Source organism: Anguilla rostrata, chromosome 7 (genome assembly GCF_018555375.3).
Source record: "Anguilla rostrata isolate EN2019 chromosome 7, ASM1855537v3, whole genome shotgun sequence".
Classification (NCBI taxonomy): Eukaryota; Metazoa; Chordata; class Actinopteri; order Anguilliformes; family Anguillidae; genus Anguilla; species Anguilla rostrata.
In genome coordinates this window covers 4211075-4231537 of record NC_057939.1, presented here as the reverse complement: position 1 = coordinate 4231537, position 20463 = coordinate 4211075, and the positions used below count along the sequence as shown (strand labels likewise).

The following is a 20463-nucleotide window of genomic DNA, read 5'->3' as shown; positions in this document are numbered from 1 at the left end:
AATGACAAGGCCTGAAAGCCTTCACAATAACCCTTTTGTCAAATGACAGTCCTGACAAAGGCACCAATAAAAATGTCAGGCTGATTCTTAGGAACACTGCAGAATCCAGTAGCCACATGCAGTTGCCTTACTGCTACAAAATGCATTAAAAAAAGTTGATTCAAGGGAAATCCTAAATGGAATTACTTTTGACCCAATGCCAGGAAAGCTTTTTAAACAGTGGGCCCTACAGAAAGCACTGCAAACAAGTGACACCGTTTGAAATACAAATACAAAAGAAACAGCCTATATATTTACTCAACACATAAAATTGAAACAACCACCTCAGTGTGCCAAGTATTTTGTGTCTACATGTTTTAAAAATGGAACAGCAATCTTTTTAATGCAGTTATTCACTGGAGACCCATTAATTTCTGGTCTTTGTTCCAAAGCAAGTCTAATTTTAATGACTGACAGAGCAGAAGCGTCAATCACCTGCTTTGCTAGGAGTCAATACTCACAGGTATCTCAAACTCTGGATTGCAGGCACTAAGATGTTCACACCACTCCTTTCCAGACTACTCTTGGGTGTATATTGATGCGATGCCAGAATTCTAAGCCATGCTTGAAATAATAAAAAATAAATAACTAGTGCATTGAGACTAATTTAGATCAGATTTTCCACTAATGTAACAGCTGCTGAGAGCAAATCTTTTTACCCGTAAGGTCTGTTATGCCAAAGCTGCCAGATCAACAAGACAGAACGGTGTCTCGCACTAAAATGCCCCACTTATCTACCCAGCTATGCCAGGACCAAGCATGTCCGGGACATACGTGGATCAAACAACACTCACTCTCTCCTCCCTTACTTACATTCCGTGGCATAGCCCAGGAATTCCCTGTACTTACATTTCTTATCTAAACAAACACGGTCATCGTTTGAGAGATGCCGGAATTCCATGTCTCTCTTCTCACCAGTGAGACTTGACTGCCTTTCCAGCCAAAAAAAAAAAAAAAAAGAGGCAGAAAATGTTCCTCTCCATCAAAACCTCCTCCGGACCACAGAGAGAGCATCAGAGAGCTTTGCTGTCCTTTCGCGAACAGGCATCCAGTCTCTCGTTTGTGTTAGGGTTAGGGTTGAAGGATGTCCGGTGAAATTTGAGGTGTCACACCGCAAGGGCCCTGATCAAGACCGCAGGCCATTCGCAACTGAATTCATTCAAAAACTTAGCCTGAATTTCTACAAACTGAATTTCAATAAACTTAAATCTTTAAAAAAAAATGAGGCATTGGAAAAAAAACTTTTTGAACCTCATTTTCTTCCATATGTGTACATGACGCTGAATCAGTCTGCCTCCTGGGTGTAGAGCCAATCCTTAATCTACTGTACCATGCTCCCTTCCCCATTGGTCAGCTCGTTCAGCTTGCCCCAGCAAAACTCCGGCAACTTCTCCCCGAACGATCCCTGGGAGATATCCTGAAGGGCCTTGCATGAACACAACACTAAGCACAATTCATGCAAAACAGGCAAAATGCTATTTTAGAAGCAATTATTCTTCAGCGAATCAGTGGTGTGGACAGAAGCAGGGTATTAATGAAGGCTACTCATAAAAGCTTTTCACGCCACAATAAATTAATCTTGGAAAAGATAGGTTGCATTTCCAAGCAATTCACTACAGAAAATGTTTTTAACAGAACTACATGTATTAACAAATAGAATCCAGCAATGCTACCCTTCAGACATGCACGTTGAGTGCATATGTATTACATGCACCTAAGAGGGTGGAAAATCATTCATGTAGACAACAGTACGAGAGAGCAATGCACCAGTCTGGCCATTTAACAGTGAAAAAGCTCACAAGGCTAACAGGTGGTTAGGAAATGTATGTTCCAATTTTAAAGAACGTGGTTGAGTTAAATATTTCACAGGGCCTATTCCCCTGATAGGAAGTGAAGCCAAGCACAAACAATGCTGGCATAAGGCCTTACCTCTCACCAGGGGCACTGAATGTTAAACTGTCGGCCAGAAACATGCCCAGAGCAAGTGAATCCCCAAATCTACATCATCGTTTTCTTATTTTTTGTTGCCTGATCCTATTTGCATACAAGAAAGTCATTATAAAAATTCCCACAACACAGCTGACATCATTCCTTAAAGGGACGGCTCACTTTCAGAAATATGTTTTATGCATTACCCTGTTTTCGACTGACCCAGGCAGTTTTTATGCGTGATGAAGAACATTTTGGATATTGAGAGAACTTTCACTAGACCTGCTGGCTTTACAATGGCAGGTAAAAAGAATTTGGGGCTTGTGGTCTAATGCAAGAAAACACACTTCAAGTTACTTCTAGAGGCTCTATATTTGAACAGATTCATTTTATAGTGTTTACCAGTTTTTGTTATATTATGCCAGTACTTCTTTCCTTGAGTGCATCAGGTTCAGAAGCAGTGAACCTCCCTCCAAAGAGCTTTGTGTTGCTGGCCATCAGAGCCTTAGTCATAACCAATATACAGCAATCCCTTCCATCTGACCTTAGCGGCACATACGGCAAACACAGCCCGTTGAATGACCATACCCTCACCTCAGAAATGTTCTTTAGAAAGCCTGTGAAGCGGCAAACACACACTACATTCCTCGCCCCTGTCTGACCCTCGCTGACCCCTCTCTCTCTCAGTCACCGCTAAAAAATAAAATAAAAGTGCAGAAACCCCCGTTGCTTTCGCGATAAAAATGTGCCTCCGTGCCAGCGGAATGCCAACAGAGAGCCGACTCTGGAACACCAGGGTAGCCAGGGTATGCCAGCCCTCTTCACCAAAGCACTGTGACTACTGAGTTCAGGGCATTCAATTGAACTCAATTAAATTTTATTTGAATAGCGCTTTTTTTCATAGAGAACTGTCACGAAGACACTTTATGGAGTAGTAAGGCAAGAGACCGAGCAAAAAGAGCAAACTGAGTAAACGTCAGGCCTGAGCCCCCAAATATGCAAGTACATCAGTTAAGAAAACCCCTGGTAGGGACAAAACCCTCAAACGGTGGCGAGAAAAAAAAACTCCCCAGTGGGAAGAAATCTCGAGGAACCGAGCTAGAGAGGGGGAGCCCATCCTCCATTAGCCAGCCCTCTCTGTAAAGCAGCAGACAACAAATAAAGCCAGTCCGCACAAAATGGTGTTTTAAAACTATTAAAATGGTGAAGATTTTTTTGGCTGCACTGAATTCATTTAACAATTTTTGAATATTCCTAAGACCAGACAACTTTAAGAGCTGCTCAGGAGCATATAATTGCCGCATGTTCTATGAATTATTCATCAATATCTGTGCTGGATACCAGTTCTGCATGGTTCATGACAGATTTGGGAATTCAGAATGAAATATTTTGCCAAATTATTCTGATAATAAAGTTCCAAAGTAGATGATCGTGTCTAAAAATGTTCTGATGTGAAGAAGTCTAAAGTAGACTGTCCCATCTTTAGCAACATTTGATATATGGAAGTCTATAAATACAAAAGTATGTCACAGCAGTTTGATAGTCCAGCATCACACACTAGTAATGACATGTTGCTGAGCAGTAGATGTTCAAGAGAAAGCTACAGAACCAGTGGTAAAATGGAGTGTCCACTATAAAAAAAAAGTGGACCACTAGAGGTCAATGCAGACAGAATCCAATCAGGAAAGACAAATAATGACAGAATCTAGAAAAGATTTTTTTAAAAACTCCCTGATCTGGTTGTTCTTCAATCACGGAAAGAAAACAGTCTTGGAGTTCCCTGTTCATTGTTCTATATCCAACCCTCTTAATCTCTTAATTGGACCAATCATTCAGGTTAATTACTCCCAGGTCCACTACAGTCCAGGTAATCAGCGCATGATGAGTCGGAGTGACCTTGAAAACAAGCGGGTTTTAAGCCGCCTGCAGGGATCGGCAGCCTGGCCCGCCCGCGCCGCGCCGGAGCCGCACAGAACGCCCAATCCGGCCGTTCCTCACGATCACAAAGCCCGCTGACTCCGTGACCAACGTGTGACCCCGCCCGGAACGCGTCACGCTTCCTCTCGGCGGCGGAGCTGCTCGTTAAAATATTTATAGGTGCCCTGCTGACTCCCAGAAGAACTGTGGAGTCCCCGGGAGTTGTGTTTATTTATGTTCCCGTTGAACAATGGGAGCACTACACTTCCCTTTCGCCCAGCTCTGTAGTCCATTCCTGTACTTTACTGCTGTTTAGCAGAGGCTCTTATGGCTCTTTACAATGCAAACGCAAGCGCAAAGATCAGGGAATTTAAAAGTGCGGTGATTCTCCAGAGGAGGAGATTACAGTCCCAGGAGAGACGGCACGTGCAATCTGCATATTCTGGCTGGTGTGTACAGACTGATGCTCTTCTCAAGGTAAGAAGGGGCAGTTCCCTTGGTAGCTCAGTTACACTGTTTATTTATTTAACCTTTATTTAGGCAGAGGGATTTGCTGCATTGAGATTACCATCTCTTTTGTCTTTGGATTGTGGGAGGAAACCGGTGCACCCAGAGGAAGACCACATGGGAAAAAACTCCATGCAGAGAGGATCTCGAACCTGGAACCTCCTTCTTGCGAGGCTGCAGCGCTAACCACTGCACCACTGTGCCACACACTAGCACTAAATGTGACGAGAGCAGCCACAAGTAGCTAGTGGGGTGGTGCGCAATGGGCGGATTCTCCTGATGTCATAGAAGAATCTGGATGAGTGTCTCACCAAAGAGGAGGGGACCAAGCACAGAGCCCTGGGGGACACCTGTAGAGCAGGGCCGCCCAACCCAGTTCCTGGGGATCTGCCATCCTGTAGGCTTTCATTTCAACTGTACAACAGAGCACACCTCATCCAACAGCTAGAGATCTCATTGAGTTGCTAATTAGTTGAATGAGGTGTGCTAAATTGCTGTTGAAATGAAAACCTACAGGATGGTAGTTCTCAGGGAACAGGGTTTGGCAGCCCTGCTGTAGAGGATATGGAGTGTTTATACTCTGCCACCCCAAGTGACCTGGAAGGAACGTCTAGCGAGGTGGGAAGCAATCCAAACAAAGGCGATGCCACACATCCCCACCGCAGATGTGAGAACGCAGTGGCCAACGGTGTGAACTGCAGCAGAAAGGACAAAGAGAATCAGAGAAAAGAGAGGGGTCTGCGCAGAGTAGAGGGCCTCACAGACAGAGAGGAGCATAGTTTCAGGGAAGCGGCCAGCACTGAGTCCTCAGAAGACATAAGGAATAAGCAAGTAGCCCTCAAACCACCGTCTACTACACTAATAATTACAATAATAATTACAAGAGGCTCAGGTGTGTCAAATCTTTTGCAAAGTAATTATCTACATAATAAGTTTTGGCGACACTGGGGAAAAGAGGTTAGTGCGTTCCAGGTTTTAGTGATGTCAGACATGTCCTTCTATGCTGGCATCAAAAGGGCTACAGTTCTTATGTTGTTTTAGGTTGTTGTTACTTAGTGTTTTGGACTGTAGTACACCATAAGGTTTATATTATATTTTATTGAGAAATGCATGGCATGTAGTCTGCTAGCATCTGAAATTCTCCAGGAGGAATAACACAAATACCTTTGGACAAGAAAGTCTATAAACTCAGACTGTTATAAGATAGAAGTGGAATATATTGTCATTGTCGTACACTATCCCATAAATGCTCGACTGGAGTTCAGATCTGTTGACTGAGAAGACCATGACATGAATAACCTCAGTGTCATGCTCTTCAAACCAATGGGCAACTCCCACTAGAAGGATCCGTTATCTTCCTCTAAGACACCTCTTGTCTGCAGGAAATAAACGCTTTAGAATGGGATGAAGGTGATCACAGAGCAACATTAAGTAAAGACTGACAACAACCGTGCCTGCTTAGGGCATAGGTACCCCAATGTCCCGACAAATGACTGACCCACACAACACTCATGTTGGCATGAATGCAAGGTTCCAGCTCAGACTCCAATGCCAGTCCCTATTAACATCCAGCTTCCCAAGGGGTGGTAGGTGTGTGTGTTCTAAGCATTGGCTGCCATTCTCACTATGTGGAGGTGGAGGAACAGCATTAAATGGATACAAGAAAACAGAAAAAACTCATTTACCTGAGCCCTTTACCTGAGTCTGCACTGTACTGGCCTGCCTGGCCAGAGAGAGGATGCATTGTAGCATTTATCCATCATTCATCTGAAGAATAAGGTTCTCTCTGTCTTTGGAATGTCAGTCTTGACTTCAATGTGTGGGGATCGTCAGCAGGGGTGTGCAGTACGTACAGATTCCACCGCACTGTGAGTGCAATAATGGGGGAACCTTTGATCTAAAAAGCAGCGGTGTTTAAGAAAAAATGTTTAAAAAAAGAATTATTTTTCTCAAATGTTTCTCAGGAATTCACTGGAATCCGAAGCCACAATGAACAAGTTGCCGAGGAAAATAACCTTTAGATTGATTCTCAATGTTCCTCTGTGTTCTAATGCTCTCCAGTGCTACTCATAACAGCCCATTAAAATGGATAATGGCAGAAGCCTGAACCCATTGCCGTGAGATGCGTTTCATTTACATGTGTCTATTCCCTCTGCATTACTTTTTAATAAGTAAAAAGGACGGATGGAAAATTCAGGGTGTTCTCCAAAACAAACCTCACTGTAACTCCTCCAGGATGGATTGATTGCCCTGTCTATCTCCTTAACCAGCTTTCCTTTACTCTTTCACTCTATATCTTTTCCTTTCTCTTGCTCTCACTCAATCTTTCTCCCACTCTCACACACACACACACACACAAACACACCTCTTTCTTTAGCTCTCTCTCTCTCTCTGCAACACAGACACCTCAACTCAAGCTCACTCATATTTCTCGGGCATAAACACGTCTTACACAGGCATTCGTCTCTCTGTCAAACACACACCTTTTCTCCCATTCTGTGAGCAGCTCTGACACTGATAAGAGGCACAGATACCGGTTATACACACCCCCAGAAAAAGGAGAACAAACTAACAGACTGATACTGTGAGGTCCTAGAAGTAAAAAGAAATATATATCAAATCAGATAGACTACCAGCCACCTTTTAAAGTCAAACATTCAGGGAAAAGTTCAGAAGGTACACAGACTACCAGCCACCTTTTAAAGTCAAACATTCAGGGAATAGTTCAGAAGGTACACAGACTACCAGCCACCTTTTAAAGTCAACTATTCAGGTAAAGGTATATCTGGAGCTGTTTTAGCCAGAATCGCAATGAAGAGCCTTTAAGAGCAGACCACGGGAGGGATGATTTTGATGACGAACCATTAATGAAATTCATTTACTTCAGAAAAAAACATTAAAGTCACAGGATATCATGAGGTCGTTTGGCCAGGGGGGTCTCATTCCAAAGATACTAACAGTGCTGGTAAAACACGGAGCAGTGAGGCTTCTGACTGAGATTCTATTTCTATTCATCTGCATTGCTCTGTTGTATCATTCGTGCAGCGATTAATATTTGATTTTTCTTTTTCCAAAAGCCTTTAACATGAAAGGCTTGTGGCTCGGCCAATGAATAAATATGTATCCCCTTGTGTGTCTGTGTTGTAGGGAGTAAGCCAAGATAAAAAGATTTGATATAACACTCCACCTGTGTCTCTAGGGCTATAAACACACAGCATAGATATCTATATAGCATAGTTTCATAGTATATCTCTAACACTAGCTCATATAAAAATCAGGCAAGCAAATGGCCACAATTGTGGTGACAAGCAATATCCAAATCACAGCCTTTCAACTTGAAACAGAAGGCCCATGACTTCACCAATCCCATCAGTTAACTCTTGCTTGGTCGGATTAGTTCTCAAGCCTCCTATCCAATGAAAACCAAGGGAATCCTTGCAGCCTTACCTTCTTCTGATCTTCCAGCTTGTGACTCGTCGTCTTCCTGCCATGCTTGCTCGACTCAGAGGGTAAATCCATCCCTCCTCCAAAAAAAAAAAAAAAAATTAAAAAATCACTCCACAAAGAAAAAAAAAAAAAAAAAAAAAAAAAGACAAATCTCAGAGGAAGCGGGAAGAGAGGGCTACAAGCGGCCTGCCGCGCCGTGCCTCCGGGACACGCCTTCTTCAAACCGCGAGGACTCCATGGAACAGCCGAAGAGACCAAAGGGAGGGTGGAGGAAGGAGGGGGGAGGAGGGGGAGGGGGTCTCGTCCGGGATTACCCAAACCTGCGCATCATCAGCGGGGTTGCAGAAATGACATTCCTACAGGAACACCAGCTGGATCATCTCCACCCAGAAACAATCTTCTTCTTCACCTTTTACCAGATGCTCAAGTTTGTATCCCATCCACGGGATCAGGATCTTCACATCTGCAACGAGAAGACACATCTAAGAGACTGGAACAGCCCAGATCATCTCAGCCTTTAAACACATTACTGTATCATTAACATTATAGAAATTCACAACAATAAAATAAATCTAAAATCTAACTTTCTAGAAAATTTATATTCCCAAAGGTTGTGACGCAAATGTATTTGCACATCAAAGAACAGCATGTTTTCTTTTGGAGATGAATAAACATGCTTTTGTTGTTTGTTGAATTAGGTTTCTTTTTTTTTTCCTGCAGTAAATAGGTTTGTGTTGTCCTCGGATCAGAAGCCATATTCTGTGAAAAGCCTAAGGTTCCAAGGCTCGGACTGATGACCTCACTGCTGTAGCTGCACTGAGGATGTCTGTGGCCTTTTGGCAGGTTATTACAATGTAATATTGCCATAGACTTGACAATCTTTGACAGCCATTGATGACTGATTAAATAACTGCAGTTTTAGTTATCTAAAATAACTCATGGTGGAAATAAGATTTCCACCTTCTACATAAGCTTCTACAAATGTGGGACTTTAAAATGATTTATTTGATTTACACCACAAGCAAATAATCAAACCAGTAATATAATGGAAAATGAAAATTTAATGCACAATACCCATAGCAACCACAGCTATTTAAATTCTGAATTGATTCAAGCCACAGAGCTGCTAGTATAGAGTATGAAAGCGTGTTAAATAGTGGTCTTGCAAGTTCAGCGAAACAAACAACAGTGGAAATCATGCCAACATTCTGCCAAGAAAGCTGTTTTGCGACATAGTTGGAAACCGTTTCTTATCGTGACAAATTCCCATTGACAATTAATCACCGACTTCCCTCCCCTTTCAGGGGAATCTCATGAACGAGATGCTACGCTGTACGTCTGCACTCTGTAGTTCAGTATAAGGCATCTGCCTCGCGCTGCATGCGTTCCAGCTTTCTGATGCGTCCGTTGGCCGATGCAGCTCTGTCAAGGCCTCGAGAATCCCCTCCGAGTTGGCATTTACACAGCCCTCCGCTGACCCGTCACTGGAATCGATGATCAGCCGCCGCCGTTGCGTCCTGTGGGTGTGCAACTGTCAGCAAGTTTCGAATCAGCCAATCGAGGAGAAGGACTGCAGATACCAGGCAGTAGGAGGCGAGCATTAACCGCTGAATGAAAAAACGATCCCACAAATGTCAACCTGCCAGCATTATCTTGAGGGTTGGTGAGGGTTAAATAAATGTATTTCCCCCAAATGGCAGTTGCTTTCTGGATTCCGCCTGTTACGTATAGTTTACACAAGGACAGCTAATTGCTCATTCACAACGCAAGGAGTTGAGGAGCATGAAGTTCAACAGGATTAAAGGGATTTTAAGGGACTTTCTTATGGATAGTTCAGGAGAGCAGACACAAAACAAATTGATAAAGGTATCTAAATAAACACACCGCTAAATAAAGACACAGGCTAAAGGCATCTGAAAAAATACTGCAAGAGCTAAAGACAGATGAAGAGAGAAGCTAAAGATTCTAAAAACCTCAGATAAAAGTGTCCTAATTAAGTACTTTTACCTAATGAGATCAAAGACATCTAATTACAGGCATCAGCTAAATGCATATAAATGAAGTTAAAGTTAGGTATACATTACATTTAAGCTTTCAGTAGATGCACTTATCTAGAATTTAAATGCATATAAATGCCTATATAAAGGTTTATACAATGGAGAGAGCTGATGTCATGACATCAGAGTCAACACCAACAGTAGAAATAAGAAACAGAAATAATACATAAATCTACAGCATAAAGGTCATTGTCACAGTGGGTGCAGCATGAGGTAGACTGAGAAAGCAGTTATTTAAGAAGCAAATGGTTTTGAGGGAAAAGTGTTGGAGGCAGTAGAGGTAGGCCTTGATAAAAAGGTAAACCAATGATTTTTTAAAAAAAATAGTTATTTGAGACTAGATGCAGCGTTGGTATGTGTTTTCCGTCTGTTGTGGAAGATAGAGAGTGACTCTGCAGTCCTGACTGTAGTGGGGAGCTTATTCTACCACAGAATAATGGGACCAGAATAGAGGAGAAAGATAACAGACAGCAGAGTGCTTTTAGAGAAGAGAAGGGAAGGGAAGACGATCACAGGGATGTACAGCTGTAGAGATCAACTAAATACATTTAATAAAAGAAACGCTCTACAAACCGGTTTCAAGGCATTAAAACTTCAGTCAAAGACATTCAACTAGAATGGTGGTAACAAACCACTGTTCCTGGATCTACCATCCAGAAGGTTTTCATTTCAACCCTAATTTGGCACAACTGACTAATTTGCAGCTCAGTGTAGATCTTTAGCTGTTGATTGAGGTGTGCTTTGTTAGGGTTGGAGTGAAAACTTAAAAGGACGATAGATCTCCAGGAACAGGGCTGGCTACCACTGAACTAGAATAATCAGCTAAATATAATCTACATATGCACTATATGCATATATTTTAAACAAATGCCTCAGCGAATGACTTTGAATTCAGGGCTCGACAAAAGACATCCATCAGCTTCCAACAGCAAGAAATTGCACAGCACTGAAGGATCATGGGAAACAGAGTTATTACCACCATTTCAAACTGTGATTCAGGGCACTGCCCCTTGAGCAAGGCCTTTAACCTAAACTGCCTACAATTAGTAATAATCTGTATTAATGCGTTTCATATTCATTATAACCCATTTAAGATAACTTTCGAAAGGAAGGGGGAGGGGTAAAGTCAAAAATGAATACTAATCTAATGTAATGTAATGCTACCAATCGCGTGAAATGTACTCCCTCTGGATTTTTTTTTTAGTGGTTTGTTTTGTTTTGTCTTTGAACAGCATATAGAAGTCACAAACCTTTAGGGACTGGCAAGACGAAATTCTACCCTCGCATGAAAATGCATATCGTTTGAGACGCTCCCCAAGCGAAGACGCACAAAGTTGGCGACTCATGAATATTACATGAGCGCCAATTTAATTTTCCTCTGTCAAAATATTACAAAAGAAGAACGTGGGGGAACCACGGCTCAAATACCACGCAGATACGCTTTCTATTAATAACGGCAGCTGATATTGCACGGTTTCCAATACTCCGATTGTGGATTCTTTTCGCAGTTTGCCAGGCACACATCCTTATCTAGGCCAGAGAGTAAACATCTCATATTTATCATTCGGTTCCATGCACAAGCCTTCATGCATCACGCTCCCTTTGAATGGCAATGGGTCTCCTCAGACGGACACAGCGTTCACTTTAGCAAGCAGTGGCTATATTTAAAGAGCAACATACGTACTCACTTGTATATATGGTAAATGGTAAATGGACTGCATTTATAAGCCTTATCAAAGCGCTTTACAATGATCCTCTCATCGCCAGAGCAGTTGGGTTAGGTTAGGTGTCTTGCTCAAGGACACGATGCCAGGGGGTTCAACGCAACCTCGCTGCAGACAATCGGTCTTACCTCCTGAGCTATGTCGCCCCTATATGTAGCAACTTCTACATACAGTAGGTAGTAAGTATGAAAATAAGTCTCAAACAAAAGTATACACAGAACCAGCCACTGAGATGTATAACTGGGCCTGTCAATCGCCAACCCAGTCCAGGATACAGCCATTTTTATTAAGACGGTTTTAAGAATGTTTAGAGGACGGCACCAAACACATTCCCAGGGCTTCCCTTCTGTACTAGACCTACTCTGGAAGCACTTGAAGGAAGGGAGTTGAAACAGAATGGCTAAGAAGATAGAATAAAGCACAGAGATGGCACAGTCGGTAAACAAAAAGGAAGTGACATTGTCAGGCAGCACCGTGTCTCTGTGTGTGTGTGTGTGTGTGTGTTTGGGGGAGGGGGGGGGATTGAAATGGGAGGACATTGAATATCATTGTTTCATAAAAGGTTTTTGTGTGCGCGCTTGGTCTGTGTGAAGCCTTCCACTTTGAAACGTGGAAAACAAACAGCTTTTTCGGCAAAGGGTGCTGGCGACCTGACAGGGCTGCCTCTCTCCACACAGACACACGCTGACTGAGACCCCTCCATTGTAAAGGACATAACTGCGGGGGCACTCCTGATGAGTCGTAACAGGGGGTCACTGACACTTCCGCCCCGCCCGTTCGGCAACACACACACACACACACAATCGCAAAACAAATCAGACACCCCTTCAGAACAATACCCGGGTTCGTACGGTGGGCCATCACAGCTAGACGAAAAGGAACATGAATGAACATCTTTTTCAAGCTCTCCATTACTGGTGTGTGATGATTAATTCCATTTTGGTTTCATTAATGAAATAAAAATGAAATTTCATTTAAACTCAATCACAGCTCACGTATTATATCGTGTCTGGCTAAACTGAACTGACTAATATTTACCCTTAATTTGAAAAGTGTTTGTAAGTTCTGTTCTGCAGGAGCATGCATGTGCTCAACACAGACCATACTGGTCTGAAACATTCTGCTAACGCACAATCATCATAAAATCAGCAGTGAGAACAGGTCAGCTGTCTGACCCTCTAACGCAGACACACAAACATTAGGGTAATCTCGCGAACACTAAATTGTTTATTACAATGGCCCGTGAAGTAATGAATTCTAACACAGGGATTCTGGGTAAAAATGCAGAAATACAAGGTGATCGTGGAGTCATGAAACTAAATTGGTGACATCATACACGTCATGGAGCCTGTATAAAGGAGTTATATGGGCAAAACTTAAGGCTTCCTAGAATAGCTGATGGCAGACCATTAATTGTCGACCTTAAGGCTAATCGTAACTTCTTTGAAACCTTTCTCTATTTTAATACCGTGAATAAATAGTTCTGGTATTTGGTGGGATGCTATAGTATTTTCTGTTTTGTTTCATGGTGATTAAAGAGATTTCATTAGATGTCATGCATGCTGCACATGCTGTAGGTACTTACACCTGGTTTAAAAGGTTAGCCTTATTAGTAAATGCTACCTAAGGAACACTGCAATGCTGCTGTACAAGCTGCTTGGAGTTACTTCAAGTGGATTTTCTCGCTTTAATCCACAATCTTGTTGATGTCCCTGCATACCAGCCATTGTAATGTTGGCAAGTCATCATGAATTTCTGCTTCAAACATATCCTTCAGCACACACAAAAACTGTCTGTGCCAATTGAAAGAACACACAAAAACTGAAATATAAAAAAAACATCCCTCTAAATGTTTAACAACCTTAGTTGCTCAGGTACTGTTTTTAATAAGTAAAGCACAAATTTAAACAGCTTTTTTCAGTTTTCATGGCCACAAGCTCTGAAAGGGGCTTTTATTCGTGCTCGTTCACAAATTCAATGGCAGTTAGGCCGTCAACTGCCGTTTTAAAATCTTACGTTCGGCCTCACCCCGTTATTCAGAACTCCAACTCTGAAGAGCTCGGCATCTGAAAACATCTACGCGCAGACCAGCTCGGCCTGGGAAGCTTCGGAACACGGGCAGGGGAGGGTTGCCATGGCGAGGAATCCGAGCGGAGACAACAGAGAGACCGCGATTGCCGGCAAGCCATGACAGACAAGAGAGGCGAACAGGAACGGCGACAGAAGCGTTAGCACAAACAAACACAGACGGGTACAGTCAACCGTATGTCACACAAACACAGGCGTGTTCTAAGAGGCATTTTTTTGACAGCAGCATGATGTGGGATCTGGGTTAATATGACAGAGTCAGAGTCAATGCTGAAATAGACTGATGCTGAGGATTGGGGGCCGGGGGGGGGGGGGGAGGGTGCAGGTCCTGAAATAACCATAGAACTCTGTGCACCATAGGTGGTGCCCACAGGGAGGAATGCAGCCTCACACCAGACACGTTCTGCTGTGGACCCAGTCTGCCTCTCTCACTAATTGGCCCGACCTGCTATGCTGACCGACCGGCAAGGTGGGCCCGTCTTAATCCCAGCAGAACCAATTCAGCAACCTGCCCCAAAACCTTCACGCTTCGATAATAAGGAGATGCACCTCTGTCCTCGTGTACCGTCCACTTTAAGTGGAACTTTTTTTCTTTGTACATTTTCCAAGGCTTTGTACAATACGAGGAGCGTTAAGGTTATTCTTCAAACCTTTTCTTAAGAAAATCCTTAACCGCACTAAATGAAATGAATTGAGGTTAAAAAAAAAAGATGGTGCAGCAGGAGGCAGAAACAAGTACTGTGTGAAGACACAAAGCGACAAAACAGTCCGGTAATAATATCAGCACACTGGAAGACTACAAGAAATCACAGGCCGTGTCATGACACTGAGGAAAGAAACGATCACAATATTGCACGTAGCGCTCTGCAGCGAAAAAGGGGGGAAAAATCGAAGCAAACAGTGGATAATGGCGGCGCCCTCAAGTTCATTCCCAGCCATTGTGCGCCTTCCACCTCCTCGCAAAGGGGCCCTAAAAGGATTTTCAGCAAATCTCTCTTAATGAGGGCCTGATTGGTACTGCCTGGAAAAAAAAACACTCACACACACACACACACACAGAAAGCCAAAAATGACCCCGGCTTCCCTGTTGTCACGGTAACCGACGAGGAAACTAGCTAGGGGCTGCAGGTAAGGCGCGATGCGGTAATCAGCGAATGGGAGCAGAGGGTACACCCGGGGTCCGGCCGAACATTCGTTTAATCAAACCCAACAGAACAGGGTCATTTTTTCCATTTTCCATCCATGTTTTTCTGATCATTTGTTTTTTTTTTTTTGTCATAAGAAAATAAACATGGAACAAATACAATAAAACATCCCCCCCTCCTCCCTCCCAAAATATAGTAACCCCCCCCCCTTGGGAACACCCCTTCCCCCACCCACCCACCCTTGGGGCTAAATGATATAGAAAAATAAATAAATAAATTCAGAATAGGGACATCGCACTGTTCCATCTCTCTCCTAATGAAAAGCGGGGGTGTTTGCCTGCATGTTCTGACCTTTCCTAAAACACTGAGCACATACATTTCTTTGCTTGGACATCCATATTAGCAATGGCACAGCGGTCTTATATGGCAAAGTGAAACCAGGGACACCAAGCGGAAGTACTGTAGGGTCTACACACCCAGAGGCATGCCCACACAGTCATGCCGTTTTGCGGAGCTCAAAAAGGGATCGGCTTACACGGTTTGGAGTCTGGCCCAGGCCCAGCCACCCCCCCGCCTCCCCATCCCTTCCTCGTCCCGAGCCCGTCTCAACGGAGCAGATCCGGATTCCTCCGCTCGCTCGTCCACTTGCTCAGTGCTCGTCTCGCCGGGCCCCGTCGCCGTGACGAACAGCCGTGTCGTCCCCCCGGCAACGCATTACAACACGCCGTCCCACAATCCCCTTCTCCCGCCGTCCGGCCCATCAGCGGAGACACGCAGGCTCAAAATCCGCTTCCCTTCGCCGAGAACGCAGCAGCGCAACGACAGAGTAACACTCAGATCACAACTCCCACACTACACCGCCACTGCACACCTACACACACACACACTAACACACTCTCTCTCTCACACACACACACACACACACACACAGATCTCCATTCCTCACCACCTACCCAGTATGCTGCGCGTAATCCCATAATGTCGAGTCGGGATTAAAGATGGAATCTCATTACAGGCTAACATGGGGAATGCGCTGGTGTCTGAAAAGCCTGCTTAAAGGAAAACCTAAAATACCGACAATATAATTTATCCTATGAAATCTGTTTTTGATGCCATTAGCTGTTAAAGAGTAGGGGGGGCGGGGGTCATGGTGCTCTACCATTTAACCAGCACCTAATAAATCTCTGGTCTTCTCTCTAAACTGGCCTGACTGGAAGGGTCAAAGGTCACAGGAGGGTCATCACATTGCTACTGTGATGTATGCCCTGTCCTCGCGCTGTCAGAACACCTTATTTATGCGTTTCATTAGCGAAGATATATGCAGGCATTATCAACCACAGCAGTCACCAACACGTAAGGTCTCGGTATTTCACTTCAATTTATGTCTCATTTAAATGCTGTGCCTCCAGGTGGTTGGACAAAAAGGTTCTGTCCCATTATACGAAACCCAAGATATTCCAAAGTTCACTAACTGTGAAAAGCTATTTCAACAAACACTCCAAGAACGGTCTCCGATGTTCCTCCCTAGTATGGGGCTCAGTTAGAAAGACTGAGTAATGCTACAGCATTTTGGCTGCACATTTGTTGATGCTCTCTGTCCTCAGGTGAAGCCCCAGTCAGTCTACTCATTATTGTGCTGTTACTAGGAAATATCAGCACTCAACCATGGAACAGGTACTTGAGTCCTGGTATTCTTGTTAAATGCACTCTGCTACTTAACCCAGCATTTCCCAACCTGGTGTGCCATCAGGCCAGGTATACAGTGTGAAAAATCCTTTTAAAAACATTTAAAAGTTCAAATGAATTTTGTTTTTTTGAACTTAAATGATTAAATCCCCTTCACAAAATCTGAAATAAAATGGCATTAAAATGCATATCACTTCATTAAAAACCCCCGAAAGAACATTTAGGCCTAACTGTTGACATGTCACATCAACGTCAGCTCATCGCTGGCTGTTTGACAGGGGCGCGCCAGGAGATTCCGTAAATTTGGGAACCGAGTCGCGGAAGGAAAAAGGTTCGGGAAACACTCACAGACAGCAGGCCAGCGCAGCCACAGCACGCGTTGTCATGAGCAACAAAGCGAAAAGATGCCAATGGAGCGATTAAACCAACTTAAAGGTCAGTAGTGTGCATCTGGGCTCCCTGATTAAGTGCCCTGTTTAAGGCAGCACGTGTTAACGAAGCGGGGCTCCAATTAACGGTCGCCTGGAGGACGGCCTCACAAACAAAGGCCCGCAGAGACCTACGGGTTTATGGGGAAAGCTCAGTGACCTGGTGTTGCGCGGCATTTATGCGGTGCCGTGAAAATCAGCCTTTATTTAACGTAGCGCTCGAAGACACACTGAGGGATCGGTGCCCTCTTTTTCCCCCCCAAGAGCGCCGACCTTACAGACAAATGAAATGAACAATGAAAACCCATGCCATTTACAAAACGCACAATTTTAAAAAACATTAAATGAATCTCTATAAATGACTAAGTCAAAAGATAAGAACGATAATGTAACATTAATTAAAACTTTCGCAGTTTTTTTAATTAGACATCACACTACCCCGTGCGCAGGGGTGAGGCCCCACAGCTAGCCTTAAGCCTACAGATGGGAGCATCGCCATGGCCCCCACCCCCCCAATCCCCCAACCCGCCAATTCATCCAAGTCAGCTCTGCAGACGATAGGATGGCCTGCGGGGCAGGGACCCTGGGGTCTCTGTGCTCGTTTGCTCGGGTCTGAACCGGCTCAGAGCGGTCAGCTCTGCGAGCGATTGAACGGCCTGTGGGACAGGGACCCTGGGGTCTCTGTGCTCGTTTGCTCGGGTTTGAACCGGCTCTGAGAGCAGAAGGTCAGCCAGGAAGTTCCACTACGCCGCCTGCGATTTACGTCCCCTCCGTCCCCCCCTCCCCCCCTCCCCACTCCCTCCGCTAACACTGCACACATGGGACCTGCAGATACAATCAATCACAGATTCAAGCGTGCGACTCTGGAATAGTACTTCACTGCACGTCAGTGTGTGTGTGTGCATGTGTGTGTGTGTGCGTGTGCATGTATGTCTGTGCCTGTGTGTGTATGTGTGTGCGTGTGCATGTATGTCTGTGCCTGTGTGTGTATGTGTGTGCGTGTGCATGTATGTCTGTGCCTGTGTGTGTATGTGTGTGCGTGTGCATGTATGTCTGTGCCTGTGTGTGCATGTGTGTGTGTGTCCATGTATGTCTGTGTGTCTGTGTCTGTGCCTGTGTGTGTGTGTGTGTGTGTAGTGTACCATGTTTCTTGTCTGTGGGTGTGCCCGTGTACCTGCTTGTCATGTCTCTGGGTTTCGTGATTTATGGCAGTATGAGTATGCAGTTGAGTGATTATAGTGTTATTGGATGTAGTGTTCAGTTGCTTGTACTGATCAGTATTGCAGAATACTGCATCACACTATCAAGCTGAGTGCTAACAAAATCGAGAAATATTCAAAATAACTGAGGTAGCTACGTATATGTGAGCACGATTTGACTATAGATTAGCAGAGCCCCTGATAATTCAGACGTTGACAGCTATTGAATTATCAGTTCAGGATGAAAATAATTTTACTTGCATTCAATGCTGAATGCGGAGTAGAATCACAAATGCTACGTACTGCCATCAGAAAGCACCTGCAAGCAAAAACTGTGCTGACAAAGAAAAAGAGCAGGACCAGCCATGAAAACTGATCCATTGAACCGGGACGCACGTGTGGTGCATGCTCACTGACTGTCCAAAGAAAGTTCTGAAATTTGGCCTTTACTAGCTTGAATAGCCAGGTATTCATCTGATGAAGCACTGGAAGATCAATGCCGAGCACGCTAAATTGTGGGCATTGAATTCAGAGGGACGAAGACATATGTCAGTTCTAATTTGCTCTAAACAATATTGAGGACTAGCAATGGGCCTGCTCAGCACGTCGTCTGTTCATTAATGAGGCGCACGTCTCTGACAGACCGGCTGATAAGAAGAAAAGCAGAACCGAGCCATGAAAACTGATATTTAAGAAGCGCCAGGTAGGTTTTTGTGAGATGGGGAAAATATATCAAACAGCTGGAAGTGGAGCAAAGCACAGTCTGAAAGAAGAATATGTTTTTTCTTTTTTCCAGACATAGTTTCAGATCAGAGGAAAACATTTTGTATTTTCATGGCAATTTTATATTTAAAAAAAAAAAAAAAAAGCAAAGGCTCAGCAGCCCTCAGGCAAAATAATGGGAAAAGTTTTATTTGACAAATGAAGTCCATTACAGTTCAGAGAAAACAATCATAATGCAAAAGAAAATGTCCTTATACTTCACCCATCAAGACTGGTGCTAAATTCACAAGTATTGATCTGCTATGTACACACACACACACACACACACACTTGTTCTCACACACGCTGTACAGCAGGACTCTGGCAGGTGTCTTCCTCAGTGAGCCCAGAGAGATGTTTATCACGGAAATCCACTTGCGCCTTATTAACCCCTCATGTGAGAAGAGCTCTCCGTCTCAGGCAGAGCAGAGCACCGCCAAGCGATAGCGACAGAGCGATAGCATCGGGGAGAGACGTGCCCGCGGGGGGTGGGGGGGGGTACGCGGAGGTGGGGGTGGGGGGGGCGGGTACGCGGAGGTGGGGGTTAGCTTTCGTTACTCCAGCAATCCCTGCCGGTGCACTCCTCCACAGAGCGCACCTCGGGCAAGAGCGATAGGCACAGAAACACCCCCCCCCCTTCACCCCCCCCCCCTCCCCGACACACAACTTCCCCCACCCGCTCGGAGAGGAATATGCGCCGCACTGATGAAATTTTAATGGTCCTCTTAGGAAGAATAATGAACAGGCCTGTCCCTGGAGGGGATCCACACACACGCGCATGCATACACGCACGCGCATGCACACAGACACACACACACATGCGCACACACATGCAGGCACGCACGCGCACGCACACAGAGAAGCACACACACAGACACACCCACATTTGCGCGTGCACACACACACACGCTCACACTAGTCAACATCAAACACACACACAGACACCTCCCCTCTCCTCTCAGTCAGCAGATAGGAGGAGGGGAGAGCAGGCAGAGGATCCAGCCTTTCAGCTGACACACACCATGCTGAACAAAGAGAGAGAGAGAGAGAGAGAGAGAACACTTACAATTACATCCTCCGCTTCTCTACACAGTAAGGCCAGTACCGAACACGTACAACCACATCCTCCACTTCTCTGCACAACCAAGCCAGTACCGCACACTTACAATCACATCCTACACTTCCCAACACAATCCGGCCAGTACTGAACACTCACATTGGCACCCATCCTCTTCAGTACAACACTGTTGTGAGGGGCGCTCCACAATCAGCTCGGCCGATTGTTAGATTGCAGCCCGATCTCCATCTCAATTCATTCCTATGTTAACTGAGTGCACACAGGGAAAGTTAATGCACAAAATTTACTGCTGTTAAAAGAAGAAGAAAAAAGCCATAAAAATGCTTTGAAAAGCAGTTTTCGGTCCGTCTGAATGAATATTTATGCTTTCACTGCGTTTGGAAAGTGTTTATGCGCTCTGAATTCGAAGGTCATTTCCTTAATCAGCAGCTGTAACGCACGATGCTCTCCGCATCTC

The 20463-nt window shown here is 44.5% G+C and overlaps 1 protein-coding gene across 4 annotated transcripts in view; it reads right to left on the bottom strand.

The window, feature by feature from the left end:
- Positions 1-20463, bottom strand: part of nav3 (neuron navigator 3) — a 284512-nt gene that overhangs the window by 207267 nt on the left and 56782 nt on the right. For 2 of the 4 annotated variants that reach the window (XM_064342427.1, XM_064342428.1), the window contains exon 2: positions 7840-8302. In XM_064342427.1, the coding sequence (XP_064198497.1) occupies positions 7840-7911 (72 nt within the window). In that variant the 5' untranslated portion in view covers positions 7912-8302. The remainder of the gene's footprint in view (positions 1-7839; positions 8303-20463) is intronic. The other 2 variants (XM_064342429.1, XM_064342430.1) reach the window with 2 other exon arrangements.